General features: G+C 42.8%; 3 protein-coding genes across 4 annotated transcripts; 1 reads left to right on the top strand and 2 right to left on the bottom strand.

Moving 5' to 3' along the window:
• Positions 1–117: 117 nt before the first annotated feature.
• LOC133153992 (ras-related protein Rab-27B-like) lies at positions 118–3740 on the top strand. 2 transcript variants are annotated; one of them, XM_061278355.1, is made up of 6 exons: positions 118–252; positions 1074–1239; positions 1384–1469; positions 1572–1675; positions 1764–1887; positions 2203–3740. In XM_061278355.1, the coding sequence occupies exons 2-6, from the start codon at positions 1087–1089 to the stop codon at positions 2381–2383; spliced, it is 648 nt and encodes a 215-aa protein (XP_061134339.1). In that variant the 5' UTR covers positions 118–252; positions 1074–1086; the 3' UTR covers positions 2384–3740. The 2 variants fall into 2 exon arrangements, with proteins under 2 accessions (XP_061134339.1, XP_061134338.1); XM_061278354.1 differs by having other exon boundaries at positions 118–251; positions 1070–1239.
• Positions 3741–5212: 1472 nt separating this feature from the next.
• Positions 5213–8613, bottom strand: LOC133153990 (sia-alpha-2,3-Gal-beta-1,4-GlcNAc-R:alpha 2,8-sialyltransferase-like). The gene is made up of 4 exons (XM_061278351.1): positions 8187–8613; positions 7478–7600; positions 6403–6960; positions 5213–5722 (listed from the first exon to the last, which is right to left on the bottom strand). The coding sequence occupies exons 1-4, from the start codon at positions 8333–8335 to the stop codon at positions 5440–5442; spliced, it is 1113 nt and encodes a 370-aa protein (XP_061134335.1). The 5' UTR covers positions 8336–8613; the 3' UTR covers positions 5213–5439.
• Positions 8614–9184: 571 nt separating this feature from the next.
• On the bottom strand, positions 9185–11778 carry LOC133153991 (cyclin-G1-like). Its single transcript, XM_061278352.1, has 7 exons — positions 11573–11778; positions 11364–11495; positions 10605–10858; positions 10375–10453; positions 10209–10307; positions 9897–10099; positions 9185–9797 (listed from the first exon to the last, which is right to left on the bottom strand). Exons 1-7 carry the CDS (start codon positions 11702–11704, stop codon positions 9707–9709), a joined length of 990 nt encoding a protein of 329 aa, XP_061134336.1. The 5' UTR covers positions 11705–11778; the 3' UTR covers positions 9185–9706.
• Between the last annotated feature and the right edge of the window lie 395 nt (positions 11779–12173).

A 12173-nucleotide genomic window follows, 5' to 3' on the forward strand; every position in this document is an offset into this window, starting at 1 on the left:
TGTCATTAGTATTGAAAACTTTGGTGGGTGAATATTGCAATAAATTTCATTTCCTGTTTGATCACGCTTTTGTGCTGTCAGGTTCTGTAATTGTCTGTCTTTTTTTTTTCCTTGCAGAAGAAAATACCCGTGCAACCCAAGTTGCTCCACCCTCAAATCACATGTAAGGGAGGTTTGGGGAACACGCCACGACTGGCGTGAGCGTCAACGCGGCGGGTCGGATGGACGTAAGAGCTGCATCCAGACTTGCTGGTAAGATCTTTAGTTCTTCTCATTAACCAAGAATTAAGATTGGTCAAAAGATTTCTTAAATTTGTGCAAATGCCGAGTCTGCATCTGAGTACAGCCTGTGGCATTTTTTCTTTTCGTAGTAAATACAGAGCGACCACAGTTGACACGCCACTCTAAATTTTCTAACTCAATAACTGAACAGGCGTGGGTGGCCATTTTCCTTATTGGCCCACAGGCCGGTTACAATTTGACCCTTTGACCTCTGTCGAGCCAGGTGACAAAAATAAGTGTATTATCCTAATCTACTTTTGTCTGACGTCTGAGAGGGAACAGATTGAGAATGAGGTATGACGAAAAAAAAATACAAATAAACAAGGTATGAAATGGAACTTTCAGATCTCAAGACAACAATTTTACTTAATTTGGGAAGTATGATATGCTTTTCTCCCATGACATTATCACTTTAGCGGTATTGCTCCAAACTTTCTTCTGCTGCTAATTGGCTACGGTAGCTTGCTGGAGAAAGTGCGACCTTTCATCGTCGGGCTATCCTCTCGTAGAGGCCGTGACACAACAACACTCTGCTCTGTTACAATTGCCTCGCGGGCATCTCAGCCAAATTTCATCAGACACGCCGTGTTTACGGGCTCACCAGGAAGTGCCAACGTACGGTCCATACAAGGGGTTCTGTCTCCCAAAACAGGAGAAGCAATGACCCCCTTGACTGCTCATGCGAAGCTCAGCCCGAGTCATGTGCTCTTCCCGCTCTGATCGGAGCATTAAGACGCTGCCTTCAGGCCCCCCCCCCCCCCCCACTAATTTTCTTTTTCCTTGCACGGTAGGCTGAGCGGCACCATGGGCGAGTGGGACTACGACTATCTCATCAAGCTGCTGGCACTTGGCGACTCGGGCGTAGGCAAGACCACTTTCCTGTACAGGTACACCGACAACAAGTTCAACCGCAAATTCGCCACCACGGTGGGCATCGACTTTCGGGAAAAACGGCTGGTGAGTGCAGGCGTCACCTCCGCCGCGTGTGAGCAAGTTCATTTCATAGATGTTTGATTTTTGCTCTGTTTACTTTTAACTAACATCAGCTCTTGTCATTAGTATAAGATATATTTTTTTCCAACGACCCCCCCTCCCCATCAGATGTACACTGGGACCAATTCCGATGGGGCAACAGAGAAGAACTTCAGAGTCCACCTTCAACTATGGGACACGGCCGGACAAGAAAGGTACTCTACAGATTAATCCGTAATGTCACACGTCATCTCAATGTAGGGAGAAAATAAAAATGTATGAAACTGATGAGGAAAACATAACAAATGTCCTTTCAGGTTTCGCAGCCTCACGACGGCCTTCTTCCGAGATGCCATGGGCTTCCTGCTCATGTTTGACTTGACCAATCAACAAAGCTTCCTCAATGTCAGGAACTGGATGAGTACGTGCTACTACCAACGTGGTTTATTTAGAATCAAACATGTTGTTTTTTACCGTTACTATAACTTTGTTGCTGACGCTCTCCTCAGGTCAACTCCAGGCTAACGCATACTGCGACAGTCCCGACGTGGTCCTGGTGGGCACCAAAGCCGACCTCCGGAGCATCCGAGACGTGAACGCCAGGGAGGCACGAGATCTGGCCGACAGATATGGGTCAGTCCTGTAAACACATACGTTGTCTTTAACTCAACTTATATAGATTACCTTAAGCCATATACTTTATGAGTCAGCCTATGGAAAACCGTATGAGTAGTTTTTAGTTCATTTCCTTGATATCGAGATTAAGATAATGAAGTACCAGATAAATTCTGTTGTCAACTAGTGCACCGTTTTGCCTCACTAGTAGCCTGTTAGTGAATGATATTACTTAAACTAACCACAAGTGGGTGCTAGAGAACCATATTTGGGCATTGTGATGATAGATTAGGTTTTATTTTGAAGTTATACAAATTTGCATCCCCCCCCAAGCATCCCTTATTTTGAGACGAGCGCTGTGACGGGCATGGGTGTGGACAAAGCGGTACAGACCTTGCTGGACATGGTGATGAAGAGGATGGAGCAGAGCACACCTTTGGCCGAGCACAACGGCGGCGGTAGCGCGATAGGGGCCACGCAGGAGGTCTCCCTCTGGAGGAGGTGTGCGTGCTGACATCACACATGACGTCACAGGACACTTCATGAGGTACATTGAGTCCAATCAGAGAAAATACAAGAGCTGTGTCAGGAATCATTCTTATTGTATTGGAGCTCATTGGATGGTGCGGGTGTACCTAATGAAGTCAGTCCATTTTTTACAGTAAAGTTTAAATAATAATAATTTAAAAAAAAAAAGAATGAGCAGTCAATATCAAGAAAAAACAAATCCTGGCTTATTGGTAGATGGCAAATAGGTGAAATGATTAGAATGAAACTAGCACATTTTCAACACTCGTAAATTCTTTAGAATATTTTACATCATCTTTGAAAAGAGAAAACTCATTGTTTGGTTCATTTGGAAGAAAGAATGGACATCTTTTTATTGTACATAAATATGGGGAGGCATTGATAACATGAATCTGCAGGCGCATATTCATCATAGAGCATAATAAGACATTTAATTATACAGACGTTTTGGTCAAAACAACCTTAGCAGACATTGATGACTTTGTATATATGTCATATGCGTGGAGGACGTAGCAGCCAATCAGGGGAGTGTCTTGCCTGGATCTCCAGTGGGATTCATAAGCCTCTGCATCATCAAGTTAGCCATGCAAACAGAGCAAAAAGTACAAGAAATAAACTGTCTATAAAGTTGTTTCCGCGTTACTTATCTACAGACATGTGGCAAATTGATCGCATGGACTTATGAGATGTATTCACGTCAGATTTCTCGCTATTTCCCATTTCCTCACCTTTTTCATAATTGATTATATAACACACAAAAGTCTTGTTTCCTGGATTACAATCGTCAGAGATTGACCAAACATTCATATATCATCTAAAAAATGCCAAGAATGTCTTTGAGGCAAATTGTCAAGACTGACACTCAGATGAGGACAGATTTGTTTTCAATCCCAGAATTTAATAAAACTGCTTAAGAGCAAAAGAAAACAGCCTTGCACTTTCACCCATGGAAGTAACCCATTATTTTTTACTGACATTTGAATTTGGCCTTTCCGAGTTAATCCAAGATTATTTCCCTCAAACGCATTCTTTCCGGCGAACATTCCTAGTGTGCTGACACCCAGACCTTCGAGCTGGTGCATAGCGTCTCGTACTCGTGACATCAATTACGCGGAATAACAAAGCAAACATCATCGGAAAAGACAAAAAACGCTTTTGTTTGGGAAAGAATTCCAAGAAACAATAAAAAGAAAAATCAATCACGACATCCGGTCACATGTCGCACAGTCATGAGGCAAATGTTCACGTGCCTTTCATCTTTTTTAAGACCACAGATGACTCGCTTGGGTGGTCCCATTTCTGATGAACTCACCCCCCCCCCCCCAAAAATAAAAGCAGATATGGAATACATGCTCAAATTGCTTCACATTTGGGGTATCTTATTATTTGCTATACAAAGTCACTGGTGATATTCTTCAGAAAAATAAAAGTCAACAATACAAAGTGAGTTGAGATTTTCTAGAAAAGAATTTTAAAAGATTATTGGTGCCTCTCGCATGCAACGTGAAGTTGGAGTGGAGCATGCGGGTCAGAACAAGATGCTGAAAGTTGTCTGCTTAATGACACCAAATAATCAAATCTCTCACGTAGTGTCTATGTTTTATTTATATACTGTCGTTGAAGGGTGTTGTGATGAAAGTGAAATTCAAAATGGTGGATTTTCTTAGCATTTTAGCCACGCTAGCTAACATGTTATTATTACATTCATTTAGAAAGTCTGGATTTATACGTGATAAAAATTGTTAAGAAAATGTTGTAATTCTATTAGGATTGTTAAGAAAATGTTGTAATTCTATTAGGACCCAAAAAAAACAATTCCTACTTTTACAATTTTACTAGATTAAAGTTAAACTTTTTTTCTACAAGAGTCATAATGTTACAACAAATATAGTGACATTTTACAAAAAAATTATATTTTTATCAATAAGCTGTGTCGTTTTGGTTAGACAAGTCTTGCAATTGTTGAGTGAAAAGGTCAGAGAAGAAAAAAAAAAAGGAATTATATGAGAATCTTCTCAGAGGAAATAAGGTCAAATAAAGTCAGATGTTTTGGTGTTACAATAAAAAAAAAGTGTTGTGAGGAAAACAAAAGTTGAAAAAAAAACACTACTCAATTTTATACTTCCTAAATTACCTGTTTGTTTTTCTCGTGATATTTTGCCATAATCTCGTCAATTTTACAACTTTATTCTTGCAGTATGATAACTCAATTTTTTGGGAAAATATTTTTCCCCCTGCGCTATAAAATGCCATGACATCTTTCCGTCCATTACTGAGCATGGATAAAGACGGCTTCTATTTTAGAAAGTGACTCTAAACTTGATAATATTTAGTACGACAGCTTGTTTGTAAATATATATACTTACTCTCTCTCTCTCTCTCTCTCTCTCTCTATATATATATGTTTTCTCTCACTTTGTGAATTTATGGCTTATCATTCGGAATGTAATTATTTCTCCAAAAAGGTTTAGAATCGGGACACTTGTTGTTGAAGTGTTGTAAACAAGACTAGTGCAGATGTCTGACAACTCATCTTGTGGCCAAAAGAGCATTCGGATGCCTTCGATGGGATTTTCCAAAACACTGATCTAACTCCATCCCTGAGATTAGGCAGTGATTCTGTTTTTTTTTGGTTTGTTTTTTTCAAACTTTTATCAAGGCTTTTAAAACGTGACTTGGACTCCTGTGGGAACTCCGAAGTCCAACAGATCACCCCGTGTATTTTGAGTACACGTGATGGACGATGGAATCCGGAGGGAAGATGACTTTGGAGTTGGCAGGGCATGTTGACAAGATGGACAAGAAGTTGGATGAGTTGTCTGAGCTGGTTTGAGGGTTGGGCTTTTTTTTTTTTTTTTTCCTTGTAGAGGTTCCACTGTGTTTGCCACTGCCACCAGGCATCCTGAAGGAGCGTCGTGGAGGCGTCTGACAGGAATACTTAACACGACGATACCAAAACCGAGCGAGGCAGACGTGTGGAATGAGAGATCGGCATGCGGAATCCGGGCGTGGCGTCGTGCGCGAACCCCCGCCCGTCCCCATCTACATGCAATGTGTCAGGCTGAGCTTGGTGACTCCGTCGCGGTGCAACCGGTAGAGGAGCTTGAACTCGCTGGGAAGCTGGTGGGTCTCCTGCCATTTTGTGGTGAACTTGGTACCCTTCTTGTCGTAGTAGTGGTAGGGCAGGTCCTTGCCCGTATTGGGGTCCCAACCGAAGGGCCAGAAGCCGTACAGGTGGATCTCGTCGCACATGGCCGACGCCAGAGTGTACATGAGAATGCCGGTACTCAGTCGCTTGGGGGAAAGGTTCTTTGTCTTCCAGTATCTGTCCAAGAGAAGAGCAACAACAACAAAAAACACATGAAGCAATATTATTATTATTAATATTATTTTCCTTCACTCATTAATCCCTCCGTAATCCCAATACAGGGATTTTTTTTTTTTTTTAATATAGTGGACTATGTAGTTCCCGTCATTAAACTGAAAAATAGTTTTGGTACTGCTTCGGTAAGCCGATGTTACGTCATGGCTATCTTGTAATTAAAACATCCTGCATCCACTTCAGCTGGTGGATGTTTCGTAATGAATGGCCAACAAATAAATACATTTTAATTATGTCGTATTGATATTGTATTAAATCTTGTCACTTATAGTGGAAGTGTAATTCATCAAATATATTCCGACAAAGTACTTTATGGACGTGGGTCTTGTGGCATGCTCCTCTACTCCTACTACTTCCTGCCAAGTGGATTGAGGAGATGAAGCATCTGCCTGTCCCCAACAGTTTTGATTCCCACAAACAGGAATTTTCTTCGGTCCTGGGATATTTTTACTTAAATTAGTAGTATCATTGATGCTAATGTTATGATCAGAATAAGGAATGGAAGTTATGGTAGCCTTGAAAACCATTGCAGTGTCTTATGCTAATATTGGGAGATCTGAGATACATCGCACGGGTTGTTGCGGTTAGAAATTGAAATTCATTGACGTCAATAACAATCTTACTTGTTGACGTCATGCATGATGTTTCCGGGCCAGGCCAGCTCCACTTTGAGCTGGCCCTTGTGCTCCACAAAGAAGTCCACAAGGGTGCGGGTGACGGTAGCCGACGTATGCAAGAAGAATGCGGGGATCCACAGAATGGCACCTTCCAGTTTCTTCAGGTGCAGGAAGAAGTTGTTACGGTCCTGAATGGTCAGCAGGTTGTTATAGTACCTTTCCAGGATGCTGGGGTTGAAAGTGGTCAGGTTGGTCTTGCGACCCACATCTTTGGCGTACACCTCGGTGGGAGCGAAGTTGCAGCGAAAAACAAAGTCGGCGCGGTCGATTTCGGAGCCGCAGTGGCTGCCCGTCAGAATGCCGCTGTTGCCCACCACGGCGCAAGTGCCGTAGTGCTTGTCCAGGATGGGCGAGGCATCGGGGAGCAGAGACTTGAAGTTGTTGCTGATGGAGAACACGTACTTGTGGCTGGAGTAGTCAAAGTGCATCAGTTGGCCCACACGGACGCTGCTTTTGGTCAGTGAGAAGTTGTGCGGAATGTCGATGAAGTTAAAGATGTCCTTCCTGGCACAAAAGTACAGAATGTACTTTGAAGCAAAGCAAAATTGTTTACATTGTATTATTTTATTAAGTAGATGTTTTTTACAAGGAATAATATAACAGATTTTTTTTTTTTTTATCAAGACCCTAGAACGGATTGAGGATATTTCCATTCATTTCAATGTGGACAGATAATTTGAGGTACAATCGCGGTGACTATAAATGAATTTAATAAATAAATGATCTTAAGGCACAGCATTTCATGGAAATAGCTCCAAATTTCTCATGTTCCTCTCGTCACGTCATAAAACGTTTTTTTTTTTGGTTTTTTTAACTCTGCAGTACTTTTTTGATACTTTTCGTAAAGTATGTGATTATCCCACATGAAAGCAAATACGACTCCAAGGGACATCCCTCCCAGAGAGGTCTATAGGTGGAATGTCCCCTTGATTTTCACAGTCTGGGAATTCTTTCACATCTTTCTCATTTCCTTTGGCTTCACTGAACAACACACACACACACACCTGACCCAATATCTTACTTCTGCTGGAAAAAAGCAGTCTTGTTGAATTTCCACTTGGACGGCTTTCCCTGTAGCTCTTCGTTCAGGGCGTTGGTCAGCGGGATAAAGGAGGGGTCCAGGAAATTCATGGCGAACTGCGATCTGACAAGGACACATAATTGGCGTTGCGCTCCTAACAGTTGCCGTGTAATTGTGTCGGTTCCCTTGCCATCTTTGACACTCATCTGTATATTTTTGGAAAAAGTCAAAAGAGCGCTGCAGGGGCTTCTTCTAATGTTTCCAGTAACCCACATAATCAATCCTATATTATTCATATTTGTATTATAGTTCAGAATAAAGTAAAGTAAAAGCTTGCGATCATCTAGCATTCATCCAACTCATGATCCATCGTGTGATATCAATCTATATATTTACGTGTCAACTATTAATCCATCCATCGCGTTATTAAAGTAACAACTCGAGTTCCAAAGCATGCCGCATCATGTGCCAGCCAGCCAGCCAGCCATCAAGCAATGGAAAATAACATTTGGAATCAAAATTGAAAAGACTAATGATAAATACATAAAAGTCACCTGACATTCTATAAGCATACACTGCATTTAATTGACAAGCTGGCATAAGGTGAGCGACCATGTTGCATCCCCAACCCCTCGCGCCGCCCTCCCCTCCCCTTCCCTCCCACCCGGCCTCACCTTTTTTCCCAAACACAGCCCCGCTCATAACTCACCGGAAGCCCGCGTGGAACATGATCCTAGGCCCCCCGACGGGCGACCCGAAGAGGCTGTCCTTACGCAGGGACACGTAGCTGATGAGCGACAGGATGAGCACCGCCACGCACAGGATGATCAGACCCAGCGCGCGAGCCACGCGGACCATCTTGGCGAGGGGAGCGGCTTCACTCGGCGGTCGTCGTAGTCGTTCGGCTGAGCGTCCGCATCGCCGGCCTGGCTGCTTCTTCTGCGGGTGCTCCTTCTTCTGCCGGTGGCCGGGCCCTCATCCGCGACGTTTCATCGCCGGGTGCGGGTGATTTTTTTCCAATGCGTGTTGTGGATGGAGCTCGGATAGTTGTCATTCCCCCTCCCTTGTAGCCTACCGCCTTCCTCCTTCTCCTTCCTCCTCCTGCTGGTTTAATCAGGGAGATGGAGCCAGAGTGCGTGCGTGATGCGCGTATACATACGCAAGCGCAGGAAGGCTCGTCCAATAACATAATGGAAGTGGGTAGTTTGTGCACATCAATTAAGATTTATGGAGAGCATTTACCGCCCACAGCAGTGAAAAACAAACACGAAATAAATCCTCCATATACTTAATCCGCAAATGCTAATCAACAGATTTATAATGATTAAAAAAAAATATATATACATACACTAGTCATGATTTACGTACTATTTATGGACATTAGGACCATGCCTGCTGATGTGCGTGTTTATACTTGTGTCTTTATTCACTTATTGGCAGTCTGTGATAAGACTGCTTTTTCTGCCACAATATATGTATATATTTTTTGTTGTTCCTGCATTTTAATAGATCTTAAATACTTTTGATGTATCTCCGTACTGAAGGGGTAGCTAATGTGGTCTCTTTCCAGAGATTCAATCAAATAAGGGTGAAGAAACGTTTGCTTGCCTCACAAAACTGTCAACGGTAGTGTTTCGAAGTGTGGCGCACGAGCTCCCACTAGTGGCAGGTATAAGAATTACAGTAACAAATACAGTGAAACAATAATACATTGCCTTCAATTATTATTTTTTTTAATCCAGCTCAGGTATATTTAGCGTGTAAGTACATTACATTTGCCTTTCATATTTTAGAACTCCTTTCAAACCTTTCGTTAGGTAGAATTTTTATTCAGCATTTACATGAAGCACGTTTATTAATTTATTAGTTTTTCATTCTTCTATATGTAAGTGCAGTGTTACTGTTCCAGCCACATAATTATACAGTGACTGACAATAATGCTGTAAACCTGTACTCCTTCTTTTTGTGATAAATTCAAATACAACTTTTCACCATCTTTTTTAGGTGTTCTGTTTTTTCAGTAAAATTATCTTAGTAAAAAATAATAAAAGCTTTCATAACACAGCAGCATATTCAATCAGGTATTTTCACATTAGAATGTTACATTAATATACAAAATGCACATATTGCTTGCATAGCACATGATGATAGCTAACAATAGCAAGATGAGATTTTTTTTTAAGATGAGAGTAGTATGCTAAGTATGAAGCAAGTCAAAGTTAATGAAAGTCACGAATAGTAGGCGGGGAAGAAGGACCCTTCACCAACGCTGCCCAGGGAGCCGCACGGACTGTCTTCGCTGCTACTCGTTTCTTCCTCACTATAACAAAAGCCCGAAAAGTTGAGTTTTTTGGCAATCCTGTCAATTTACAATGCTACAAAGCAATGGCATACAACTCAGATTATTAGTCATGTTGACCTTAGTCGGTGGTCCCAGGCATCCTCAGGTATGGTGGGCAGGCGGGAGGCGGTGCAGTGGGCAGCGTGCAGACTCTGCGCTGTTCTTTTAGACAACACCCACACCAGCTTCCTGCCGTCGGGCTTGTGGCACCGAGCTGAGCGGTACTCTGTCATGCGTGTGGCCACCAGGTTCCGCCACAGGCGCAGATCGCCGTTGCTCACCTGACAATGTATATTCAACTGTATTTATAGAGCGCTTTAAAACAATTGCCGCTTTCAATACATCCAAAAATATCGAGACAAAAAATATTAAGGAATAACTGTGGCGTACCTTAGTGAGTCTTTGCAGGTGCTGCAGCATTTTGGACACAGCGCTACACGGCAGGTTCCCAAACTCGTGGGCGACGAGGGCGAGGGCCAGCGTAGACGACTGTGGACAAGAAACTTGGGGGTCAGCGCCGCTCTGGTAAAGCCAAACGGAGAGTGAGAAGCCTTACTTTCGCTTTGGAGAAAACAAGTCGACACAGGCAGGCTTTCAGATGAGCTTCCAGCTTCATGACGCTCGGAAACTCTATCCTTTAGAATAAAAAGGGAATTGAGATGGTGTGTCATGAAGCGCAAGAAGATAAGGCAGACAAGGTCCACAACTAAACTGCATTCATCATTTCTATGGTTATTTTTCCATATCGTGGGTAGTTTGGAATGAACGACGGTTCATTGTGCTTACCCCTCATCGCAACACACGGCACTCAGAGCCGAATAGTAGAGTTGCAGAAAAGTGAAGGCCGTCACCGCGGGGGTCTCGGGACCAAGCTTCTGGGCCACGACGGTCTCCATGTGGCACAGTTCTGACGCGGTGAACTTGCTGTGGCTGATGCGGATGAGTTCCCGGCCGGGCGCCACGTCTTTGGCCTCCTCCGTCGCACCGGCCGCCAAGTGGAGGCAGCACACGGACACGCACGGCACGTGTTTGGGTTGAGTCTGTCACAATCCCCACCGAGCCGATAAATCAGTTTCGTGATCACATGCTAAAAGCGACACGGTATTTCAGGAATTAGGTCAACGTGAAAAATGAAATACCAGTTTCTCTGGACGAGATAATTCAAACTTTCTTGCATGTTTGCATGAACTTCCTTAGGGCTTTCATGTAATCTACTTCACGAAAGAGTCAGTAGGACTACTGCTGCTGTTGTTGTTGGTAGACTAAGCTGTTCCTAATATTTGGACCCTCAACTCACGTCAAGATATCAACGCTATCAAAGCTATCAAAGTCAATATAATCGAATAAATATATCATTACGTTATTATGTTACCAATATGTCCGTTTTATAACAAATTGAACATTAGTTGTCCTAAGTTTCTTTTGACTTGTATGAAATTGAAAAAGGTTAAAAACTTAAATATAATCAGGGAAGTTTTCCAGGGCACCAGTTTGACCCAGGGAGGAATTATTTCGGTTCTGTTCCATTGTTGTTGATCATCTTACCTTGATGAGTGAAAGAAATCGATCGAACAGATTGACGGCTCGAACAAATGTTTGCGTGCTGTAGCCGAAGAAGCTGGTCAAACCCCACAGCTCCTCCACTTTGGCGTCCCTGCATTTGGCCGACACGGCGCTCTGAATATTGGAAGTTATATTTACATTTCTAAGTAGGACAAACAACACAAGGACCAAAAAGTGGGTCAGTTGCTTACCTCAGAGGACTCCATCATCTTCAAACCAGACTTGTTGGGAAGGAAATTACCCTCCTGCGCACAGCAGGACTTCAGCTCCTTCTCGAAGGCCTTGTCCAGTCCTCCATGGTCCCTCATTCTTGAAAAGAACATCCTTTTAGGGCACTGTGATTCATGCAAAAACACACAAGCGTGTGTACGTGTATGTGTGTATGGGGGTTGGAGCAACTTTTTGGTTTACGAGCAGGCCACACCTGCTGGGTGTCACGTATCTCTGGAAGATCAACTCCCCCAAAACATCATCAAAATACATTGCTTACAATGTCACGTGTGTTCCAGAAGGAAAAAAACATTGAACCGATATCTTTATTATAAGCAAACTTTGAAAGGTTGTCAAAGTACAAAGAGGTTCAATTATTTACCTTAGATAAGGATGTGCCTCCAGGTATAAACATTCACAAATACACGTGCATTGTTAAAAAGTTAAGTACGGTCATAAAAAAAACATTCTCGGAGATAAACAACAGCTGATAGGGTGGGAAAACTACAATACCCATCATGCACTACACTGACAGAAAAGGAACGGACAAGAACGTTCACGGTTGCTACAAAATGTTTGTGA

The sequence above is a fragment of the Syngnathus typhle genome, linkage group LG5 (genome assembly GCF_033458585.1).
Source record: "Syngnathus typhle isolate RoL2023-S1 ecotype Sweden linkage group LG5, RoL_Styp_1.0, whole genome shotgun sequence".
In the NCBI taxonomy this organism is placed as follows: Eukaryota; Metazoa; Chordata; class Actinopteri; order Syngnathiformes; family Syngnathidae; genus Syngnathus; species Syngnathus typhle.

Bases quoted from the DNA above. Each gene is read 5' to 3' on its own strand.
- LOC133153992 (XM_061278355.1), top strand. From the start codon at position 1,087: ATGGGCGAGTGGGACTACGACTATCTCATCAAGCTGCTGGCACTTGGC. The intron at 1,676-1,763 runs GTACGTGCTACT...CGCTCTCCTCAG, and splicing joins CAATGTCAGGAACTGGATGA to GTCAACTCCAGGCTAACGCA. The intron at 1,888-2,202 runs GTCAGTCCTGTA...TCCCCCCCCAAG, and splicing joins GATCTGGCCGACAGATATGG to CATCCCTTATTTTGAGACGA.
- LOC133153990 (XM_061278351.1), bottom strand. From the start codon at position 8,335: ATGGTCCGCGTGGCTCGCGCGCTGGGTCTGATCATCCTGTGCGTGGCG. The intron at 7,601-8,186 runs GTGAGTTATGAG...TGTCCTTGTCAG, and splicing joins ATGTTCCACGCGGGCTTCCG to ATCGCAGTTCGCCATGAATT. The intron at 5,723-6,402 runs GTAAGATTGTTA...TCTCTTGGACAG, and splicing joins ATCATGCATGACGTCAACAA to ATACTGGAAGACAAAGAACC.
- LOC133153991 (XM_061278352.1), bottom strand. From the start codon at position 11,704: ATGTTCTTTTCAAGAATGAGGGACCATGGAGGACTGGACAAGGCCTTC. The intron at 10,308-10,374 runs GTAAGGCTTCTC...TCTTGTCCACAG, and splicing joins TTGTTTTCTCCAAAGCGAAA to TCGTCTACGCTGGCCCTCGC. The intron at 10,100-10,208 runs GTACGCCACAGT...ATACATTGTCAG, and splicing joins ACCTGCAAAGACTCACTAAG to GTGAGCAACGGCGATCTGCG.